General features: G+C 38.0%; 1 protein-coding gene across 6 annotated transcripts in view; it reads right to left on the reverse strand.

Moving 5' to 3' along the window:
- The window catches only part of ATP10D (ATPase phospholipid transporting 10D (putative)), a 105,157-nt gene that overhangs the window by 54,122 nt on the left and 25,754 nt on the right, over positions 1-25,281 (reverse strand). For all 6 annotated transcript variants that reach the window (XR_014311075.1, XR_014311076.1, XM_082728358.1 and 3 more), the window contains 7 exons: positions 24,331-24,657; positions 21,717-21,911; positions 11,308-11,512; positions 9,123-9,208; positions 1,027-1,133; positions 611-742; positions 82-209 (listed from right to left, as the gene is read on the reverse strand). Coding sequence is in view for 4 of the 6 variants with exons in the window: in XM_082728357.1 (XP_082584483.1) it covers positions 82-209; positions 611-742; positions 1,027-1,133; positions 9,123-9,208; positions 11,308-11,512; positions 21,717-21,911; positions 24,331-24,657 (1,180 nt within the window). In the remaining 2 variants the exon portion in view is untranslated. The remainder of the gene's footprint in view (positions 1-81; positions 210-610; positions 743-1,026; positions 1,134-9,122; positions 9,209-11,307; positions 11,513-21,716; positions 21,912-24,330; positions 24,658-25,281) is intronic.

A 25,281-nucleotide genomic window follows, 5' to 3' on the forward strand; every position in this document is an offset into this window, starting at 1 on the left:
AAAAGGAAGTTTGAGAAACCAAATATAGTTGGGTAAGTAACAAAGATCTTAAAATTCTATGATGAGCTCAACAGAAATTACCTGTAACAAAATGATCATGGTCCAAAACATATAGAATCCTGCCAACACTGGTGATATGACATGTCCGTCAGGCTCAGGGATATTAAAAAACATTATGTTTTCATATCTACTCAACCAGATTCCATGCCCTTTCAAAAAACACACAGACATGAAAAGGATAGTACATATGTATTATGTAAATATAGAACTTCATTCCTAAATAAGAGTATTTATTTTGGATGAACACCAATTGCTTATTTCTGAAAACAAAATGAAAAGCAAAAGGCTCCACATTCTCCTGTCTCGGTCTCTCTTCAAATCTCTTCCCAGGTCCCTTTCCTACTGTGGCCACAAGTAACTGGCTATCATCAACATTAATGCCTTTCAGATCACAGAATGAGAAAGATAGAGATGTGAGGGAAATTATTATTGGCAAATAAAAATCTCCTTTGCACAAGTCAAATATTCATAAATATTTTGAAAATAAAATACCTTCAAATAAAGATCTTGCTGAAAAGAGGTCAGTATACAAAACTCTTATTTTACCTACCCAATGCACCAGTTAAACACATCACAACCAAAAGTAGGACACACCAGAGGACATCTGTATTTGCTCTTCTTTCTAATTTGCTGCGCTTATACCTTGGACCACTGTTGTTCAGCATTGCTTTGGTTTCATGGCCTACACAGGTAACATGTCAGAAAATATGCAAATTAAAGCCAGATAGCAAGTATCATGTTTTTAAGTCTCTGTGACAGATGATTTAACAAAGAGTAGTTGCATGATATATTTTGCTAATTTAGTTTGCTTTTGCGATCCATTTAGAAAAACAGAGACCAAGGATTAAGCTTATCAAGACAAAATTTCCTTTCTGCTTTTGTAGACTGCGTTCTGAATAAACAGAAAATGTTAACTTGAAGAAAAACACAGAGGAGACAACCGTGAAAATGAGGAGTGTCACTAACCTGCGTAAACTACAATGCCCGCCACGGCCTCTGTGTTTCTAATGGTGCATCCTCTAAGTAGTAAATTTTCTTTACTGAGACCCACGCGTTCTTTGTTGGAATGTTCTCTATAAGAGAGCACAGAGATTCATTTTTACATAGTAAAACTGGGGGGGGGGGAATAAATAGCAAACATGGGGATGCAAAAATAAAAATCATGGATTTTGAGGGGTTTTGACTGGAAGTATTCTGTCGAGCAGTTCACAAGAAAGGTTTCAAATCTCTGGGCCATTTGTTTTTGTTATTTTGCTTTGGCTCAGAGAAAGATGCAAAAAGTTTCAATTACCATTGTTTTCCATTATTCACCGATTGTCAACTTTTACAAAACTCAGAAATATTCCAAATAAGTAACTGTTACTCAAGTACAAACTGTATTTCAGGTAACTTAGTAACAGACAAGGATAAAGTTCTTGATACGATTAGGAAATTACCATTTTCGACCTGGATGGAATCAAGGATTGTTCTAGGCCATGGTAACCTGTGCTGCTAAAATCATTAGGTGACAGACTGATGAGGAGTTTTATAATGAAAGGATAAGGTAGAGAACACCAATCTTAACAGAACTACCAATGCAACAAGGGACATCACAGGCCTCCAGATAGTATGGAACAGTCTCCAAAGGGTCCTAATCAAGCCTCTGTAACAGAAAATCAACCTAGAGACTATGGCATCAAGAGATCTGTGAAGACTTTGAAATTGTATGCAATATTTCCTGCGTGCGTGTATATGTATATATCTACGTCTACCTCTGTAGAAACAGAAACTATTTCTTGCATCAGATTTGAAAGTGCCCCTGGAACCCTCTGACACTGTTGGTGGGAATGCAAATTGGTGCAGCCACTTTGGAAAACAGTGTGGAGATTCCTTAAGAAATTAAAAATAGAGCTTTCCTATGACCCTGCAATTGCACTCCTGGGTATTTACCCCAAAGATACAGATGTAGTGAAAAGAAGGGCCATCTATATCCCAATGTTTATAGCAGCAAATGGCCACAGTTGCCAAACTGGAAAGAGACAAGATGCCCTTCAACGGATGAATGGATGAAGAGGATATAGTCCATATATACAATGGAGTGTTATGCCTCCACCAGAAAGGACAAATACCCAACTTTTGTATCAACATGGATGGGACTGGAGTAGATTATGCTAAGTGAAATAAGTCAAGCAGAGAGAGCCAATTACATATGGTTTCGCTTATTTGTGGAGCATAAGGAATAACACAGCGGACATTAGAAGAAGGACAGGAGAAGGGAGTTGGGGAAAATCAGAGGGGAAGATGAACCATGAGAGACTGTGGACTCTGAGAAACAAACTGAGGGTTTTGGAGGGGAGGGAGGTGGGAAGTTGGGTGAACCTAATGGTGGGTATTAAGGAGGGCACGTATTGCATGGAGCAGTGGGTGTGGTGCATAAACAATGAATAGACACCAAAAAAATAAAATTAAATTTAAAAAAAAGAAAAAGAAAAAGGAAAGAAAGAAAGTGCTCCTAGACAGTTTACAGGAAGTCAGAGGGCCGGAAAACAAGGTTCACCACCACCACAAGGATGCAGTCTGCAAAATCTAAGTGCAGTAAACCGCGGGCGAAATGACCTGGCTTATTCAACAAATGGACGGCAAGGGGGCACAGGGAGAAGCAGGGAGGACTCAACTCAGGAAGAAGGCAAGCGGCTCAGTCTAGAAAGGGATACATTCTACAGGCTAACTGGCCTAATTTCTTGGGAGGAAAAATTTAGAGACATGTCAACCATTAAATGAAATGGGCAGACCTTGTTCGGATCTTGGTTAGGATATCTAACAAAAAATTTTGATATCTAGAATATCAACAAAAAAATTTTTGAGATAACTGGAAAAGTCTGAACAAAAACTAAGTATTAAATGATAACAAGAAATTATTCTTTATGTAGTTAGGTGTGATAATAATGTTATGGTTCTGGTTCTTTACTGCTATGTATTCATAGTGAAGTATTTACAATGAAATGCAAAGAGGGAAGAAATAGGAAGATAATTAAAACAAAGTTGGCAAAATTATGAAATAGTTAAAACTGGGTGAGAGCCTTTGGGTGTTCATTATATTTTTTCTTCCAGTTTCTGCATGCTTGAAATTTTCTGCAATAAACAATTTAAAAATTATCAAAGTAATTAGTTGATTAAGTTATAATAGTGGCAAAAATTGAAAAATAACTGGAATTTTTCTTAAATAAGCAAAAAGTAATGTATTTCACCTATTTTGAAAATGCCCTCTTAATTTCAGCATTAAAATTAGACTGTTTTCTAAGCAATATACTTCAGTCAGTAAGTTGTTTCTTTTTTCTTACATATAGGAAAATTGTTATCTGGAATTGCAAGGAAAAAAAAATACTCTTCAAAGAAGGTTTCATACCACAAACGACAAAGAAAATTGATTTGTCCCTTCACTCCTGTAATTTGTAAACATCTTCTTTAAGAGATGTTTACATTCTTTCGTGTATGTGGTTTTATGTACAGACAACCACAGAGTCACAGTGAAGGTCAGTAGTGTCCTTGGGCTTAATTTAATTCTACTTCCTGGTTTTACAGATGAAGAATTTAAGTCCCAACATTCACATTTCATGTAGTATTCCCAGACAAGGAGCACACAATCCTCATCAATCTAGGATTCACTATCCCCAGAAACTTCGAACCTATTTAACATACACAAGCATTTCCAAAGTTTCTCGGTAAGATTTTAGATCCCCCCCCCCCCCCGCCCCGGGATCTTTATTTTTCACCATTACAGCACTCTAGGTTACTGTCATTAGATCAAAGCCTAACTCCCATCCTAGCTGTGTCTGCCCGGCATTAAACAGGTTCTGCCCTTGATAGGTATATATTTGGCACTAATGATGTGGGACCTTTGGACTCTATATGAAGCACGGACTGTCCACACAGAGCTCTCATCCATTGAAGAAGCTAGGTTACATCTGCCACATGCCCAGCACTCCCACTCAGATGCTGAGGACAGACAACCACACACAGTCTTGGTTCCTTGTGGTCTAAGGGGAGGTGATTGATAAAGAAATATGTAAGTGTGGGGCGCCTGGGTGGCTCAGTGGATTAAGCCACTGCCTTCAGCTCAGGTCATGATCTCAGTGTCCTGGGATTGAGCCCCGAATCAGGCTCTCTTCTCAGCAGGGAGCCTGCTTCCCCTTCTCTCTCTGCCTGCCTCTCTGCCTACTTGTGATCTCTCTGTCTGTCAAATAAATAAATAAAATCTTAAAAAAAAAAAGGGGGGGGAGCGAGGCTTAAAAAAAAAAAAGAAATATGTAAGTGTAATACAATTATTATAGATATTATTACGACAGAAATCTGATATTCAGTATAACTGTGGGCACAAATAGGGAGAATGTCAGTTCTGCCTGGAAGTAAGACTAGAAAAGTCACCATATGAAAGCGAGCATCTCAATTTTGGTTGATTTTAGAAAACAGACCACAGAGCAGGTAAGGGATAAGAAGCTAGTCTGGTAGATAAAAATAATTCCACATAAAATCATTGTATGTACCTGGGCTGACTCATTCAATGCTTCCCTGCACGTTGCAGAAGCCAGCTCTTAATTGAGGTGTTAACAGAGCAGACCCAGGGAAGTCCAATCACTGAGGGAGAAAGAGGAAACAGGGAGCCATCTTTTGGATGTAGATTCCAAGAGGAAGGCAAGTCCAGTGGTCAGACCATGCTAATCAGAAAGTAAAGCACCACACCTGAAATAGACCCATATCAGAGAAGCCCACCGGGAATGTAAAAAACAAAGAGCAGGCAAACACGGCATTAGGGAATCTGGAGTCAAGTGATAACTGGAGAGTCAGGAGGTTACTGGGGCCCTAGAACTAGGTAAGGGCTCTGTGGCAAGACTGAGTACCCACAGCAGCAAATGATGTTCCAATGTGTCTTGTAAGAAAAAAATTATGTCCGACGTGGATGAAGAAAGACGCTGACAAGGTAGACCAGGACTCCAGTTCCAGAAATTTGGTTAAGATGCTCACTCACTCATCTGCTTCCCATCACTATAAATTAGCTTTTATTTTTAAGAAATTATATAAATCAAATCACATAGTATATATTCTTTTCCACCTGGCTTCTTTCACGGATGAGCGTGATATTCTGAGACGTACCCATGCTGTTGCATGTATCACCAGTGAATTCCTTTTTGCTGAGTAGTATTACATGGTATGGGTATCCAATTCGTTTATCCATGCACCTGCTGATGGGCATTTGGGTGTTTCCAGTTCTGGACTCTCACAAATAAAGCTGCTATGAATATTTGTGTGCAGGTTTTTGTATGAAGAAATGTTTTATTTTCTCTTAGCTAACTCCCTAGAAGTGGAACGGCCAGATCGAACAGTGGGCACATGTTTAACTTTTTAAGAAACTTCTAAATTGTTTTTTAAAGTGTACTTTATATGGTCCCACGAGTGGTATATGGTACTTTATATGGTCCCACAAGTGGGATCCTCTACACACTCACCAGTGCTTCTACACTTGGGTCTTTTTAACTGTAGCAGTTGTAGTCTTGTGGTTTTAACATGTATCTTTTCACATAGCTATTTGTCATCTACATAGCTTTTCTAGTGAAGTGTCTGTTCAAGCTTTTTTTAACCATTTAAAAGACTGTAGTGTTTGTTTTCTTATTACTTAGTTTTGAGATGTCTTTACATATTCTGAACACAAGTCTTACATCTGATGCATGCGTTGCGAATATTCTCCTCTTAACAGTGTCATTGAAGAGAAAGCAGTTGTAATTTTGATGAAGTTCTTTTTTGTATTTTTTGTCCTTTTCTGTATTGCGGTTTGGGTCTTGTATCTAAAAAATCTTTGCCTAATCTAAGGTTTCAAAGATATCCCTTATGTCTCTTCTTTGTGTAAGCAGGGTTACATTTAACCACAGGCTCCATTTTTGGTTAAGTTTTTTTACACGGTTGAGAGGTAGGGCTTGAAGTTTATTTGTTATAATGTGAACATCCAATTGTTACAGCATCATTTGCTGAAAACAGTAATCTTTCTTTACTAAATTGCTTGTGTACATTTGTCAAAGGCACATTAATGGATAACAAAAACCAGTTGCCTGTAAATGTGTGGATCAATTTCTAGACTCTATACTCTTCCAATGTCTTCTGATCTCCTGGTCTGTCTTTATGCCAAAACAACACTAACTTGATTACTGTACCTTTATAAGAAGCCTTGAAATCAGGTGGTGTTAGCCCTCCCACTCTGTTCTTTTCAAAGTTGTTTTATGTTAACATAGGTCCTTTGCATCCCCATATAAATTTTCAGAATAAACTTGTTGATTTCTTTAATTTTTACTTCTATTTTTTATGTGATGTTAGTCACCATATAGCACTTCATTAGTTTCTGAAGTAGTGCTCCATGATTCATTGTTTACATACAACACCCAGGGCTCCTTGCAATCCGTCCCCTCCTTAATACCCATCTCTGGGCTAAACCATCCCCCCCACCTTTCTCCCCTCTGAAACCCCCAGTTTGTTTCCCAGTGTCCACAGTTCCTCATGATTCATCTTCTCCTCTGGTTCCCCGCCCCCTTCATTTTTCCCTTCCTAATGTCCTCCATGCTATTCCATATGTTCCACACATAAGTGAAACTATATAATTGGCTTTCTCTGCTTGTCTTATTTCATCTTGCATAATCCCCTCCAGTTCCATCCATGTCCATGCAAATGATAGGTATTCGTCCTTTCTGATGGCTGAGTAATATTCCATTGTGTATATGAACCACATCTTCTTTAACCATTCATCTGTTGAAGGGCATCTTGGCTCCTTCCACGGTTTGCCTATTGTGGACATTGCTGCTAAGAACATTAGGGGGCATGTGCCCCTTTTCATTACATCTGTATCCTTGGGGTAAATACCCAGTAGCGCAATTGCTGGGTCATAGGGCAGCTCATTTTTATCTTTTTGAGGAACCTCGATACTGTTTTCCAAAGTGGCTGCACCAACTTGCATTCCCACCAACAACAGGGTTCCCCTTTCTCTACGTCCTCTCCAACATTTGTTGTTTCCTGCCTTGTTAATTTTTGCCATTGTAGCTGGTATAAGGTGGTATCTTAATGTGGTTTTGATTTGAATTTCCCTGATGTTGAACACTTCTTCATGTGTCTGTTAGCCATTTGTATGCTTCCTTTGGAGAAGTGTCTGTTCATGTCTTTTGCCCTTCTTTAAAAAAAAAAAAAGACCAAAATACACAACAACAACAACAAAAAACACCCCAAAACCATGTTGGGATTTTGATTGGGATTACACTAAATCTACAGATCAATTTAGAGACAAACTGACACCCTAAGAATATTGAGTCTTTCAACCCATGAACAACATACATCTTTCCAACTATTTAGGTCTTTAATTTCTCCCAGCAATGTTCCATGGTTTTGAGGGTGCAGGTCTTTCACATCTTTTGTCAGAATTATCCTCAGGTATTTCATTTTTTCTGATGCTATTATAAGTTGTATTTTGAAAAATTTCAATATATGGTTGCTTATTGCTAATATTTAGAAATACAATTGATTTCTATATGTTGATGTTTCCTACAACACTGTTAAATTCACTTACTTTTTTTTAACATTTTATTTATTTATTTGATAGAGATCACAAGCAGGCAGAGAGGCAGACAGAGAGAGGAGGTAGGGGAAGCAGGCTCCCTGCTGAGAAGAGAGTCCGATGTGGGGCTAGATCCCAAGACCCTGGGATCATGACCTGAGTGGAAGGCAGAGGCTTTAACCCACTTAGCCACCCAGGCACCCCTAAATTCACTTATTAAATTCTTACACATTTTATCAGATTTTCCACAAAGAACATAAAACCATCTATAAATAAAAGGCAGTTTTATTTCTTTCTTATTTGATAGCTTTTATTGCCTTTCCTTGCCTGACTGCACCAGCTAGAACCAGCTGTGCAATCTTGAATAAAAGTGGTAAGAGTAAATATCCATGTCTTCCTCCTGATCTAAGGGGAAAAACATTTAAAAGCCTTTAGTCTTGCACCATTAAGAATGACTCTAACTGTAGGTTCTTCATAGATGCCTTTATCAGATTGAGAAAGTTCCTTTCTATTTCCAGTTTGCAAGAATGGAAGTTAGATTTTGTCAAATGCTTTGTCTACATCCATGAGATGATCAGAAAAGTGGTCTTTCTTTTTCAATTTATTATGGTTTATTAATATGGTAGATTACATCACTTGATTTTCTAGTATTAAATCAACCCTGCATTTTTGGAATAAGTCCCACTGGGTAACAATGTGTTATCCTTTTGACATTGTGGGGTTCGATTTGCTATAATTGTGTGCAGAATTTCTACATCTATGTTCATGCAGAATACTGGTCTTTCTTTAAATGTCTTTGTCTGCTTTGGAATCAGGGTAACTCTGGTGTTAGAAATTTTCTCTACCATTTTCTCTTAAGATCACCACTATGAAGCAGGTCTAATTGTCTCCTCTTAAATTCTTTCCTCTCAGGAAACTGAAGCTTGAAAAGACTAAATAACTTGGTTCAAGGCATAAAGCACTTAAGTAGCCAAAGCTATGCTGAAATTAGGTAAGACCTCAAATTCTAGCATACAAGGGACATACATGCCACGAGATGTCTTCAAAATGAACACTGTTATGACTTCCCATACTTTTTCTTACCCATGTTCCAAATCCTTGGCTAACTTTTGCCAACCAGAAATATCCACCTGGTACTCTAATTCTGCAGGAGGACACTATCCTGTCACCTAGATTGCCAGTTCTTTCCAGACACCTCCTTCCAAACACCATGTCTTGGGCTTACTACAGAGATTGTGGAAAACATTCTCAAACTACTAACAGAGACTTTTTACAATTTTTTTAAGAACAAGATTTTCTTATTGTTTTTAAATCACACATAAGTAAATATTTAACTAAATGATTAAGATAAAGCTAAATTAATAGATGGCTAAACACATGGCCTTTGGTGATTTAACTTGGATATACAGACACAAGAATTTTACTGAGTTAATTAAATATAATTGCAATACACAATTTCACTCACACCAAGGAGGGTAAGTCATGTATCACTCACAGATAGCCTCGGAATCTGTTCAGGTCATTATTTGGACTTTCACATTCTATCTTACTGGAGAATTTCTCTGGATCAACTTCAGAGTCCTAAAAAAAAAGATAAGTAACTATTTATACATGTAAAATCACAACACATGAAGAAGTCAGTGCCAAAAAGATGACATTTTAATGTATACCACTTCATTTGCATTAACCATATATGTGAACATTCTGAGCACATATACATTTAAACCCTGAAATTTATATTTAAAAATTTAAAAATAAGCTGGACATCAGCATCTTACAAAATTGATATTTAAGTGTTTAATCCTCCCACCAGCTCTTTAAGATAAATCTAATTCATTCTTGCCACAAAATTTATGTCATGAATTACCCAAATGAAGAAAATGAAGAAAAGTACAGGCATAATCACAAATGACTGAGTAGGACTGGTCCCAGAACATTCATAGGCATCTACTGGTAATAAGAAGATCTGAATCAGACACTGGAATCCATGCAGGACTCTGCAAAGGAGACCTTCTACTCCTATAGCAAACACTCTCTTACATAGAAAGCACTGAAAAGCTGAAGATACTCTGTTGTTATTCTTTAATCATGCAGGAAGTGTCTGAGATTAAGCATACAAATGAACATTCTGAGCACATAAATATTTAATCCCAGCATACTTTATTCAAAAATTTAAAAATAATCTGGACAGCAGCATCTTACAAAATTCTCTAATGGACTGAATGAGAATTTAAGAATGCTTGATAAAACCAGTGAGCAAATAAGCAAAGTGTGCTTCTAGAACACAGGCATGGATTCGCGAAGAATAAGCCATGAGAACTTTATCTCATTTCCTTGTTTTTTTATGAAATGTTTGCCTAATAAAAGAAATGCTACTGATATAGCTTGTAATGTATTAACATACCACAGCAGATGTATGAAAAATCCGAGTTATATAATCATATGATTTGATTTGTTAATCAGTTTTTGAGTTCTTCTGATGTACTAGAATCTCAACTATGTACTTTAAATATATTAATTTCTTCTTTAAACCCCCATGAGGTAGGTGTTATAGTTAGGTCTAATTAACAGATAAAGACAGAGAGGCACAAAGAAGAACAATAATTTGCTATAGGTTTCCACACAAGGCAGTGTTTAGAAACAGGACTGAAAACCAGGTCATGGGATTCCAGAGCACTGACCCTGAACTGAACCCAGCTGACTCTAACTGAACCCAAAGAGTGATGATTAATCAACAGACGTCACCCTCAAAGCTGGTACTTACACAATTTGAGAACCTCAAATTGTGTAAGATTTTTACCAATGTTTTAGTTACATAAATGCTCACAAAAGTGACAATGACAAGCTGAGAGGCATATCAATCACAAGATCTAAATTAAATCCAGACACAGAGACATGGCCCATTGTTCCGTCAGAGTATGAAATTTACTAAAGATCAGGGCATTTATGCAGCTAAAACACTTGTTAGTTTACTAGACGAAGGAAACCTGACTTAACAGTTGAGTTTTAAAAAGATCATTAAATTTTAAAATAATACTTCATCTCAAGTGTTTCCAGAGAAAGCGAAAGGAAACTGGCATGTAAGCAGTATCCACGCATGACATTTTTAGGCATATTACTTCATTTACCTCTCACAGCAAAGCTATGAGGCAGACACATTATTTCTATTTTAAGATAAGCTGATAAATTGAATAAGTGATTTGCCCAAGGTCACAAAGTAATTAAACAGCAGAGCAGGAATTCATTCAAACTCATGTTAACATAACTTTCAAATTCTTGTTTCCCTCATCACAGCAGGATTTAGAAAGGTCTAGAAGCTCTGTGGCACGAGAAGCTACACGAATCTCAAAAGGTCCAGGTATAGTTGCAATTACAGATTTTAGGAACAGAAGGTGATTATTTCCACTGCAAAATAATTCTCCAAATTTCAAAATAATTCCATTTCCTTTAATTTAGTTCCAAAAAATATAGGATTGCCAGACTAAAATATGTGAACTTCAAAGTCATTCTATTCTATTATCTATAAAACACTTCCACAGATAGCTGGAAATGGATTAAGTCTTCTGGGATTCTATTTTGTAATTGTAAACATGAATTTAAAAATTTCCTTATATGTACCTGGGAAAATCTTCTGAAAAGAAAAATGTTAATAAGTCACCAGCTGAGAACACATTATTTACCTGCTCTGCATATCCCCGAACCACCTGCCTCTGTTTTAAATTACTCTCTCCATCAAGCCCAGAAGTCTCAATGTGACAGATTCCATCTGGATCGGTAGAAAAAAGTAAGACCATGTCTGCAGGAATAACCTCATTACAGGAAAGGCGAATAAAGTCCCCAACAGCAACATCTTTCCAGCATTGGTCGACATATTTTTTCTCTTTCCTGACATCGGGGGAAACAAAAGCGTAAAGAGGATATGAAGATAGAAACATACGTAATCTTATTTTTTAAGTTGTGTGTGTAATTTAAAGCATGGTTAAAGAATTAGGGTGAATTTTAATCTACTAAATGTTAAAAGGGAAGGCAGAGAAAACCTAAATTCCAGAATTTGCTTCACCTGAAAATTTAGTTATTGAGCTCATGAAACCTATTTCTCAGCTCTTCTGTCCCAGGAGATTTTGAATTATTATGCCGTTTGAGTGTAACTGGAATAAAATGAACATCTGCTGGGTTAATTCACATAGATCTCAATCCCTGGGCGCTCATTCTTGTTGCAGGTATCAAGGATCCGGAAATGCACCAGAAACATGCACTCTCAGAGCGCTTCCTGTCTGACTGGTAGAAGGAATTCAACAAAACACCAAAGAAGTAAAATAAAAACAAAATGAATAAAATACTCGACATTTTAAAAATCATTATACTACCATGAACACCTCTAATTATCACTTAATAGAACTACTGGTAAAACAGTCCTGAGTCCGCCACAGCTGGTCGCTAGAAAGAAGGATGGAAAACATTAACCCTTTTCAAAAGTGTAGTTTGCCCCCATATATATTCAATTTTAAAGGAAAGATACATCATTCGAGGTTGTCTTGCTTTAAATACCCTGTTCTATGTTAAAGTTTTTGCCATACTTCTCATGCCTTTTCATACTAACCTGCCTGAACTGTGCTTCAGAAAGCATTTCCTTAGAGTAGAACAAGGAAATCTGTATCACGGAATATCCTCTAGACGAGTTAAACAGCATTTCATATACAATGTCACCAACCAATATCAGGAAGGCTGTACCATTCCCCTACTGCCTACCAAATAACCATAAAGAACTGGTATTTGTGACAAAAATACACTTATTTCAAAAGTAAAGATTTAGTTCCAATTATATTTGTGGAGCTAAATATTCAAACTCATTGTCAAAGATGCCTGGAAGACAGCTATATTCTAAATTATGCATCAGAATAAATAGAAATGCCACCTTAGGCCAACACTTGTATACTTTCTGCTCTATAGAATTGTATCAGTTATTTCAAAAAATATCTAGCTTCAGGGGCTACTGAAGAAATACATTTTCAGGGCTTATTTTCCCCAAATATCTAATGCACCAGATTGAATCCAACTAAAGGAAATCCTTGATTACCTAAAGAGTTGGTTAGTTCATGGAGAAAGGTAAAATCAATGATTTTGTCCTTATCATTCTTTTTTCTAGAGTTTGTACAGACCAGTTCACTCTTCATGGAAGAAAGTAAGAGAGAACATCCAAAAACACAAGTATGGGTCATATTTCAAAGGTTCAGTTCTAATGAGTAGTGATTCAGTTCTATGAGTAGTGATTTCATTCCATAGAAAATGGGGAGTCACAAGGTTCACCTGAAGAAGAAGGATGTGATACTACTTCTATTTACTAACTCCTGTAACAGAATAATGAGTGGACCTTGGGTGTCCAGCTAGTTTGATGTAGGAATGGCCAAAACCAATGTAAAATTATTTAAATAATTCAGGAGAAGGAGGAGGATGGTCAGAATTGAGGAGGTAGCAGCAGGGATAAACAGAAGAGTAATTCAAGACATATTTGGATTTTTTGACTTCCTATATGTTTTAGGACTTACTACACCACATTTTATGACTGGACTACATGCAAAGGTGTTATCAAGCATGACTCTACAGTTTCTAACTTATATGATGGGATGACGAATGGTGCCTTTCACTACTTCTCAAATTTTCGAAGCAACTGATGCGTGAGAAGGCAGATAATAAACAGAGATTGGAAAGCTTTTATCTGAAGCAAGATGTGAAACCGAGGATGTGCAGGAATTTGAGGGTTCTGATCTTATGCTCATGGGTCCAGACAGAAATGTGGGCAGGTGACACCAGGTAAGGACATGAGATTCCTTACAGAAAAAGACTTTAAGGTAATAAAGGAGTGGAAGAGCACCCAAGAGAAAGTAATACCAGAGAAATCTAGGGAGAAAGAAACTTTAAATAGGGAGTAATCATAGTGAAGTTGTAAAGGGGCCAAGCCTATGGCATTCAGTGATTAGGATGTCTGTTGACTATGGAAAAGGCTGATAGAGTGAAATTGTTACTGGAAGTGTGAAAAAGGAAGTGAGACCTCCATGAATCAGAGAGTGAATAGAAGTTAAATATTTCAGAAGTAGAATATTTCATGTTTCTCTATGAAAGGAAGTAAGGGTAAAGGTAGTCACTGCAATGAAAGGTAAGACAAAGGATAAAGGATGAGATTAACTGGACATGAACATGACCTGCAGGGAAGGAGTCCATGGAACAGGCAAGGTAGAAGACAGAGCACTGAGTGGGAGATGCTGGTGGAGGCTATGACGAAATAAGAAATGAGATTAACAAGAGAGGAAAGGACTCCTATTGCAATAAAGGGAGTAGTTGCCTCTTCCTCTGAGGTCAGAAGAAAGTTGAAAGGTGAAAATGTGAACGATGCAGAGTAACATAATTCATGCTTCATGGCCTCTACTTTTTCTATGAGGAAAGCTACAAGGAAAATTTGCCAAGAATTTGTAAAGATAGTAGGAGAAGCCAGACTTGACTCTTGGGGTTAGGAATTTTATTTTTCTTTCAAACATAAGAAGTACAATTCCTCTCAAGGACAAGTTTATTTATTCTACATTGGAACCAAATTTAAGTGACGTCAATTTCATAATTAATTTCATTTTTCCCTATTTGGAGTCTACACCAGGATTTCAAAAAACTACCTAATTCTTAGCTACTCTCTAGACTGGGGGGGGAAAAAGAGGCTTTAATGACATAAAAACTACCTAATTTGCAGGTCAATAAACATTACAGACCTTAATTTATGCCAGTTACTATGTTAGGTGCTAAGAAGACACAAATGGCTAATATACCGTCCCCACCCTATATAAGTTATGATTGAAATTAGAAAAAGACACACAAAAAGTACTTTCATAAAAGAGAGCTAAGGATGCCCAGTTTACTACAAGAGCCAATAGTTGGGGTGTTTAGGTGGTGAGGAGGTGAATTTTGAAGGATGACCAAGAATGACTCAGGTGAAGAAAGGTGGGGCAGTGTATCAGTCAGGGCACAAAGACACAGGGCAAGAGAGAGCACGTGTGTGAAAGCAACTGCCAGCCAGTGACAATGCTCACTGCCACATTTAACTAGCTCTGAAGATTTCTCTTGTGGTAGACTCAAAATGAGACTATACTTCCTTGTCCAATAAAGAATTAAAACTAGTAAGCAGACCTTCTTCTCCCACAGCCTGAATGTTCAGCTAGAATTTCTTGCATCTGCTTGATTGTTTGTGCTTCTGAACTACTCTCATTGGACAGAACGTGGCTCTCACAATCCCTCCTTCAGGCAAACTTCCAGACCCATTTCACTCCTTTAAGAGTTCAAGATCACACAGCTCTGCTGCATAAGCCTTGGGAAACATAGGGAAGGGCATGCTGGACTATTAACAGTGATTCCACTGGAGTGGGAGGTGGGAGGTCGGGGAGGGGTAAGAAGGAAGGGTGGAGAATATAAACTTCTACTTCTTGTTTTAACAAACTTAAAGAGAGAAAGAGTAGAATTATGAACAAATTTTTCTCTTTGATTTTTTTTTTTAGCATTTTCCCATAAAATGCTAAAAATATTATAATGAGCAAATAATGAATAATCATTGCATATAACAGCAAAGACTTATCAGATGCTTGATATTCACCAGCTGATTTAATTTTTGTATCAATGTTATGTGGTTGGTTCTGTAATGAACTATGATCCCTGACCCCCCCTTGCCTTTACAAATGAGAAAAACTGGTTTTGGCAAGTTAAGTAACTTGCTCAAGGTCAAGCTTCTAAGCGGTCCTGGGATTTAAAACAAAGCTGGTGGCTCCAGAGACCATCTCTCAAGAAGCAGGCTTTACTTCAGCTATAGTCACTTAGTACTGACCACCAAATAAAAAATGTTTTAGTTGTATATTAGAAAGCGAATTTGAAGAACCATCACTTTCGAAAACATCACACAAAAGGCGTTTCCGTAGTGTAGTGGTTATCACGTTCGCCTAACATCACACAAAAGGCCGATTACCTTAGAAGGCCACTGATATTTAGTCTTGTTTTAAGAAGCATGAAATTTTATAAATTTATGAGATTCATGAATTTATGAGATAACCCTAAAAGGTTAACATTCACCAGTATTTTGAAACTCCTAAAATCAAGACAGTGATTTTTAAAGATCAAAAAATAATGTAGGGTCCTGGATGGAAGGCACTGTATCTATTTTTTTTAATCCATTTTTCCTTTAAATCTCAAGCTCTCAGTGCCTACAACACAGTAAGGCACTCAAATTTGTTAAGTGATTAATAGTCTTGTTTTCAACACACTTCTATTATCTTTGCAACAGAACTTAAAACTTTATAAATGACTGTCATTTGAAAAGCAATATTGAGAAAGTTAGGTTTTCCGTAATAGCTCATTCCAACTTAATTGAGGTATAATAAAGTTTAAATGTTTAATTCCTATATTAGTGTTTATTTCCCAAGATATTTGCCCAAAGACAAGCACCATGTGAAAGACCACATATTACAAATAAGAATCAAATTATCTCCACAGAAATGTTAATATGCTTCTTCCAAAAGCTTGCACAATTTAATGGCTTCATACTTTCACCTTAATTTTGTTGAGGAATAATTTGTTCTCTAAAGTGATGGCTTTGTATTTCACAGGAATTTAAGTTAGTATATTTAAATCAACATGGCATGATCTTATAACCTACCTTTACTTCCTTTTATCCTTGTAATTTGTTCCAAGAACAAATTCTTGTTCTTGGAGAAAGGTATTATTTATTCTGCAATACCAAACAAAAGCAAATTACATACACTAACAGATAAAAGGACAAAGAGTTAGGAGATTCTATTATGAAATGCAATTATGAAGTGGTATTTTGGGAGAGACCTTAAACAATTGAACAGAATGTTGCATCTTATAACTGTAAGTTTATATGCTAATCATCTAAAATAGATCTGGACTATGTCCAAAAGGACACCTGAGAAAAAAATGATGCTGGGTCTCCCACTATGCAATTTTAATCTTTAAAATATCATGCAGTATCCTACAGAGTTCTCAAATATTGATTAAATAACATGATAATGTGGCAAACTCCAGCTAACAGTTACTACTAACCTTTCACTTAGCACTTAGAAAGGGCTAGATTCTATCGCTTACTGTTTTATTACTATTATATTCATAATGAAGGGAAGTGGGGTTTATGAAATTTGCCGAAGGCTAAATATAGCTATTGACTGAGAAAATCAGGATTAGAACTTATTTAGAACTTAGAAAAGCAAACAAACACAATGACCAACTTTAAACTAGCACTAAAGGTCAATAATCATTTATAGACAAGAACCTGTATTTAAAAATACATATAAGAAGCATTCTTCCCATTGGCTCAATTTGGTATTGCTGGGTAATTTTCAAATTGGTCGAAATCTGAACTTTGTTCATCATATAATCATTTTAAAATACTATTTCCTAAGCTATTTTGGGGGGTGGGTAAGACTGTATCAAATCACACCTCTCTATCTCTGGCATATGAGGAAGACATAAATGTCATCAAATGATGCATAGCAGTGTTTTAGTAAAATGCTCATGACTTTAAAATGAAAACCATGAGCTTTTCCTATTATTTTTAGTTTTCCACATAATACATCAGTTTTTCTGGTTAGCTTTAGATCAGACATGAGTATCAGAAAATGAAATAGACCCAATTTTTTCTTGTCTGAGTCCCATCATCTTATAAAGGAGAAAAAAAAGTTAGTTTTGTTTCTAGATCTTTAAAATGGATATTGACAAAGTCACTGAAGAATTCTGGTAATGAACAGAATTCAGAATTCTTCAGGTTTCAGCTTAAGTTTCTCTTTACAGAGAGCAGCATGCCCCAACCATTTCCTCTGTGGCTCACATAAAATGGAAGACAATTCTACTATCAGGATAAGACTCTGAGTTACTTTTCTCCCTAAAGTAAATAAAACAAAAATTCCATCATCTAGTAGAACTCTTGGTCAGTCAAAAGAGCCTTAAATTTGTTCAAGATATACTTTTTTAAAAAAAGATTTTATTCATTTATTTGACAGACAGAGATCTCAAGTAGGCAGAGAAACAGACATAGAGAGAGGAAGGGAAGCAGGCTCCCTGCTGAGCAGAGAACCTGATGTGGGGCTCGATCCCAGGACCCCGGGATCATGCCTGAGCTGAAGGCAGAGGCCCTAACCCACTGAGCCACCCGGGCACCCAAGATATACTTGTTATTAGAAAACTAGACTTCTGAACCTAAATGTCTTTTGTTCAGACTTGGTAACTAGAAGAGAAGAAAATCTCTAGTCTGACCAATTTAGAATTACAATCTTAAGAACGTAGAGTTTAGACAAGAACACTAAAGTTGATCCAAGAAATGTATCAAATACTCTTGAGATGTCAGAAGAAAGAGGGGCAGCATCTGTCTAAGGGAACCTGTCAAGTCAACTCAGAGGCTGAAGGAGGTGTTTGCCATCCTCTGGGTTCAAAGCTCTGACTTCTAGCTCTTCCCACTCTCTCCCTTGGGGATTTAAGTCAAACTCCTCACTTCAAAATCTCTCTAACCAGACTGATGACTTCAAAATTTCTTACTATAGCCTTTCCATCCAACTAGAACTCCCGTAGCGTGTTCCTATTTGCCTGTGAGGCATTTCCACTGGATGCCTGTCTCGCTCTCATTTCCAATTCATCCTGCCTGAGGTGAATTTAATGCTCCCTATTTCTATCAGTGGTACTTTCATTCTCCAAGGCTCAAAAGTCAAGAAAGTTCACCAAATTTAATTGGGCTCCTCTTCACAGCATCTCTTCTATGAACCCCTTCCTGTCCCTTGCACCTACCCCCAGTAATGCCCTGGACTGATTAAGAGAGGTATATCTACCCCATTTGTAGAGGCTACTCCCAAGACTCGAGCAGACCAATATTCTTAAAGCACAGCTTTCACCACATTCCTTCTCTGCTCAAAAGATGGAAAGGAGCAAAGGGTAGGGGAGAGGGTGCGGAGAGAGAGAGAGACAGACACACAACCAAACCAAGAAACAGACTCTTAAGTACAGAGAACAAACTGATGGTTACCAGAAGGGAGGTGGGTGGGGGATGGGAGAAATCGGCGTTAGGAATTAAGGAGGGCACTTGTGCTGAGCACTGGATGATGCACGGAAGTGTTAAAAAATCACTACTGCACAAGGGAAATTAGTATTACACTATTAACTAACTGAATTTAAATAAAAAGTTAAAAAAAAAAAAAAGATGGATTCTGTAGAGGGCTGCTTTTAAGGAACAGGCTTGAGCGATAGGGAAACTTGACCCCGGCAAAAGGGCCCAAGGTAACCCCCAGGCTGAATACAGGCAGGTCCAACAGGAACCCCCCTGAAAATATCCATAAGCCTTAACTGAACAATGAGCTACTTAAAACCAGGCCCAATTACCAAAAAAGGGAGAAATTCCATATGTCCCCAGACCTCCTCAGCTTCCCCCTTTAAAAACAACCCCCACCGGCTGCCTCGTGGCAGACAGTCCCCTCCCCCACCCCCGCAGCTCCCTGTGGTGTACTGAATAAGCTGCTGTCTCCCATGTTCTGCCTCAGGTGAGTTCTTTCATCGCCCACACCACACCCCACATTCGGGGGTTTCTGTCGGATCAGGGAGACACTGCGGATTCTCTACCACTAAAGGAAAATATCTGTGATGGTTAATTTTAAGGGTCCACTCGACTAGGGATGCCCAGACACTGGTTAAACATTACTTCTGGGTGTGTCTGGGAGAGAGTTTCTGGGAGAAATTAGCCTCAAATTGAACTGAGAAAAGCACAGGGCCTTCCTCGGTGTGGGTGGGTATCATCCAATCCCTTGAAAACAAAAAGGCAGAGAAAAGTTGAATTTACTCTCTGCCTTCCTGATGCTTGAGCTGCAATTTATTCTGCAATACCAAACAAAAGCAAATTACATAGACTAACAGATAAAAGGACAAAGAGGAGATTCTAACTTCGGCATCTCATCTCACCTCGGCATCCCCGGCTCTCCGGCCTTCAGACCAGGACTGAAATCTAGACCATCAGCTCTGCAGCTCTCCGGCCTTCACACCACACTGCTGGCCTTCCCGAGACGTCAGCTTGCGGACACTGGGGCTTCTTAGCCTCCATTATCACGTGAGCTGATTCCTGATTATAAATCTCATTCCTGTTGGTTCTATTTCTCTGGACAACGCTGATTAATACACTGTTCAAGGAATGGCCTGGTGTTGGAAGTCCCTCCACAGGAGGCCTCAAACTCCCTCTCTCTTCATTTCTCATCACTGCTCCTATAGCTGCTTGCCTGCTCAGACCAAGTCAGTGCACTCAGTATCCTCAGAACACTGCACAAGCCTGCCTACCCCCAATATGGGGGGCGGGGGGTGACATCATAAACTTGTTTGTAAAGCAAATAACATCTTAGATTCAGAATTTCACACAACTGTCCTAATGATGACTTTCAAAAAAGCAGATACATTTCTCATGAAAGGGGACACCAATTAATATCACAAACTTTGGGGATTCCTAGGTGGCTCAGTCGTTAACCGTTCGCTTTCGGTTCAGGTCATGATCCTGGGGTCCAAGGATGGAGCCCCGAACTGAGCTTCCTGCTCAGCGGGAAGCCTGCTTTTCCCTCTCCCATCACCCCCTCCTTGTGTTCCTCTCTCACTGTGTCTCTCCCTATCATATAAATAAATAAAATCTTGGGGAAAAAAAATGACAAACTTTGTAATTCGTTTTCATAAAAGTATGAAAAGTGAAAATTTCATTTTCATAAAGACATGGGAAATGTTTGTGGTGCAATATTAGGCTAAAACAATCAGAATAAAAATATATGGAGTACAATCTAAACTTTGTAAAACACACAATGCGCACGGAATTTAGAGGAAGAATATGGCAGTGTGATAGTTAGTCGTCTCTGAATACTAGTGTCATATGTATAACCTGTAGATGTAGATTTACAATATATGACACAGTTCAAAATTCACCTTTATAGACTATTCTTACCTACACAGTCTTTCTGTTTAATAAATACTGGAGATACAAGTCTCCGTGATAAGCAAATATGCTTCAGGAAAGACCTCCTATTATGAATGTTTTCTGCTGCTGCTGTGGGAAGGGTTTTATTACAAGCTTCTAATTTTGTATACAAAAAAGAACACTCTTCCCCATTTTTCAGTCCTTTTCCACCACGGATAGATCTTATGTTTTTCTTCTTTTCTATCTTGTTTTACATTTCCATTCATATTTTTCATACTCCATCCTCTTCTTAATCCCAAACTTTAACATCCAGGATTAAAAAGCACCTCCTTGCTTTCCTTCTTATGAAGTTTAATTCTTTCAGATCCACTTATATGTAAATTACAGATGCATTTGCTTTATCAGCTCCTGGACTGACAATGGCTAACAGAGATCTTTCTTGACTTATAAAAAGGGTTACATCCCAATAATCTCATTGCAAGTTGAATACACACGTGGAACACACACGTAATTCACCTAACCTAGAGAACATCATAGCTTAGCCCCCCCCCACCTTAAACATGCTAAGAATGCTTACAGAAGCCTACAGTTGGGTAAAATCATCCAACACAAAGCCTGTTTTTATCATAAAGTGTTGACTATCTCATTAATTTATTGACTACTATACTGAAATCGGAAAAAAAAAACAAAAACCAGAGTGGTTCTATGGGAACAAAATGATCATTGTTTACCCTCGTGATCACTGGGCTGACTGAGAATGAGGTTCCCTGCTGCCACCCAGCATCATGAGAAATCTTACCACATAGCTAGCCCAGGAAAAAATCAAAATCAAATTCTGAAGTAAGGTTTCCATTGAATGCATACTGCCCTTGAAACACCGTAAAGTCAAAGAATCCTAACTCAGACCATCATTAATCAGGACCATCTGTACATTTTGGTTCTACTAGGACCCCTGAATTAAATTCACTGCAGATCCTTAATAAATACTAGTTGTAAACATCACCACCATCACCATCCCCCAAAAGGATCCTGATCGCATGGAAGGGGGAAGAAAGCAGCCTTCTGCATGTTTCTAAAGCACACATGTGTACTCCCCAGCCCAGCTCCCGGTACACTTACCTACTGTAAACTTTAGTTACTAAATTGTTGATCTGTTTGTCAATTTTGTATTTTCGGTAATCTTCCAAACCATCTTTAATTGCAATAATGGTCAGGACCACCACCAGAGGCAGCATCGTGATTTCCTTTTGGAAGGCCTCTACCAAAGGCACCCAGTTCAAGACAGCTAGAAACAGGAAATATAAATTGGCAGCCCTGCAATCCAAACACAGACGAGAAGTGTTAACGAATCACATCAGTCTCTTCAATAAATGGTGCTGGGAAAACTGGACAGCTATAAGTAGAAAAATGAAACTCGACCATTATCTTATACCGTACACATCAAAGCCTAAAGCAAAAGGGGCAGAAATATCTTAGGGTATTTTCCTACATTTCCATTCGTCGATTTTCGATGCTACAGAGCAGAGAACTAGCTAAACCTAACGTATCTGAACAACCTGTACCTCCACTAGATATCCAGCTCATGGCTTTACTATAATAAATGCGAGGTAGTCTTTATTAAACACATAATAGTAAATATGAGTATGACAGTCTCGAGTCATGTAAAATATCAAGAGAAGCATCACAGGAAACACTATTTTCTTTTTTAAAAGTTCAAAAAACTGGGACGCCTGCGTGGCTCAGTTGGTTAAGCAGCTGCCTTCGGCTCAGGTCATGATCCCAGTGTTCCACATCGGGCTCTTTGCTCAGCAGGGAGCCTGCTTCTCCCTCTGCCTCTGCCTGCCATTCTGTCTGCCTGAGCTCGCTCGCTCTCCCTCTCTCTCTCTGACAAATAAATAAAATCTTAAAAAAAAAAAAAAAGTTCAAAAAACTTAGAGGAAATTCAATGTGAACACACTGTAGAGATAAATTTTTCAAAACCCCAACTCTCTAGCCTTCAGAAGCTAATTTGCATGTCCAAACACTAGATTCAAACAAGCCTCAGGATAAACAGAATCCTGAGAGATTTTTTTCCCACTTGGGACCAACCGTTCTATTTCAGCTTTTATGAGATGAACTCGTTCAGGAACTTCTTCCACTCCTTTATTTTGTATATTGAAATACTCCTCCATTGGCCCCTAAGGTAAATCCAAGTAGCCCATTTCCTTCAAAGAAATATAATCTCAATCCTGTATAGCTCCTTGAGTTTTTATTACATATTTTCCACATTAACCATTAAACTTCTCAAAATAATTTACCCCCATTTCTCCTTCCTCACCTCCAACTCCTTGTATTCTGAAAATTTCTTTCTTAACCCTTTTTGCTACTTTTTTGGCCTCAATTATTACCATGTGGGCTGTACCTAAACCAACAGCACTGACCCTGAATTCTGTTCAAGTTTCAGATTCTAATTCCATGAACTGCCTAAGACTGGCAAACTTCATAAAAGGCAGCACTGACCCTGAATTCTGTTCAAGTTTCAGATTCTAATTCCATCAACTGCACGAGATCGCAAACTTCATAAAAGGCAGAATCATGCATAGCATGTCAGACCATGAAGGCAGGAAATTCATATCTATATTTTAAACATACCCATCATTCCATTAACGTATATGGAACCTATTTTACAGCGAATAATGAGAATGAAAATATGCAGAATGAATAGTGAATATTGAAAATCTGTATATTCACATAAGCATCTCAAAACAAAATCATCTAGCCAAGTCTCTCTTTATTCCTGTTTTTACTTTTTCTGCTAATCCTCCTGGTCATTCTCAGGTCAATATGTTCATACCATCTTCTTACTTACTTCCCGGCATCTAATCCATTATAGCTGTAATGGATAACCCTTCTTTTCATTTCCATATTTTTCTAAGCTCAGGTCTCACCATTCACCTGCGTACATACAGCATCTCCTGAAAGTTCTCTCTGCCTTTGCTTTGTTTCTAATTATGCCGGGCATCTAGATGACTCTACTTCCCAGACCTCAAGCAACATATGCTATTGCCTTTCTGCTTTTAATTATGTTCAGTGCCATTTCCTCTCCTCTTGCTCCACTATTTCTCTTCTGTGACTTCCAACCTACTTGGTAGCAGTTTATAACACTCATCACGTGCACTGTGTTTCTCATTGTATATACCTTGTTGCCCTTGCTAAACAGTAAACTCCATTAGGAAAGGCGCACCATTAAGATGTGCATTTCCTTCGATGCCTAATCTCATAGGAGAGCTTCAACAAATACATATTAAATGGAATTATGTCATCGCTTCACCTGGTAAAGGGCTCTATTTCCCCATACCATCAAGTAAGGAAAAGCTCAAATGGTCTAATGGAAAGAACATGGAAGCAAGAGTGAAAAAACTCAAGGCTATAGATCCTGGTCTGCTCCTTATCACTAGCATGACATTGGGTAAGCCACAGTAACAAACTTCATTTCTTAATCTATAAGAGGAAAATAGCCGTTATCTTCTCTGGTCAAGACAAAGCATCTTACCAATTGTAAAGTGCCATGTGAATGTAAGGACTCATCATTTCACAACAAACTCTACTAGAATCGTCAAAGAAAATGTCCCAAGTCTATGTTTAGGTAGCATATAGTGTTATAGAAATGAAAAATCATATGTTAACTAGAATAACAAAGAACATGCTAAGTTTTTTTTTTCCAAAAATAAAATAAATAAATAAATAAAAGTACCTGTGAAATTGTTCAAATAAATTTCTTGGCACAAAATTTAGAAGTGTGTACTTTGTTGTTCGTATTCGGTTATTCACGTAGGTGCCAGAGAACTTGTCATACTCATCCTTGAAGGGCCGGAGGTGAGGAACAACAACCCGGTGCTTTCCTGCCAGTTTGGGAGTCTGAGAGGACTTGCCCCCGCAGGCAAGCAGAGAGGAATAGCTGTATGGCCTCTCATCATCGTCTCTGTTTCTACTGCCCATCAGCCGCTGCCAGTGATACCTGGCCCATTGTAGACACTCAGTCATGTCCAAAATGCGGGCAGATCCAGGATATGCAGGTGCTCTGCCGAAACAAACAAAAACCCACTAAAATACTCCTCATATGCTTCTGGAACGTCTTGAAGGATAGTAAGTAAGGATAGTAAGATTCAAAATTTTTTCCGTATCAATTAAATACATGAATCAATGGTTCAATGGGTATAAAGGAAAACTAGTTTTTGAAACTCCATTTTAACCAAATTTTCATTAAATAAAACACACACTTTCTGCCTCAAAAGCCAACCATCTGACCATTTAAGCAACAAGAGACAGCACCTAAAAGCCACCTCATAACTTGAAGCAAATAATCTGGGTTTAATGTGTACACGTCTCTTAATTCATCTGATAATTAGTTTTCTCATCTTTGAAATGGGAACGCCACCCATGTCAGGAAAGTTTTATAGGGATTTAATGAGTAACATGTAAGTTATCTAGGATAAAGCCTGATGCAGAATAAGTAGTCAATAAAGTCCATTCTGTGCAGATTACAAAAATTGGCCACAAATTCTTTCCATCTCTGTAGGTACAACCTTTCACCCATCAAGTGGTGGAACCCAGTGAATCTGGGCTTGGCCATGCGCTTTTCTTTGGGTAATGAAACACTAGTCAACATGACACAAGCGGAGGCTTGTGTGCAAGAAAAGTGCTT

The sequence above is a fragment of the Mustela nivalis genome (assembly GCF_964662115.1).
Source record: "Mustela nivalis genome assembly, chromosome: 4".
Lineage (NCBI taxonomy): Eukaryota > Metazoa > Chordata > Mammalia > Carnivora > Mustelidae > Mustela > Mustela nivalis.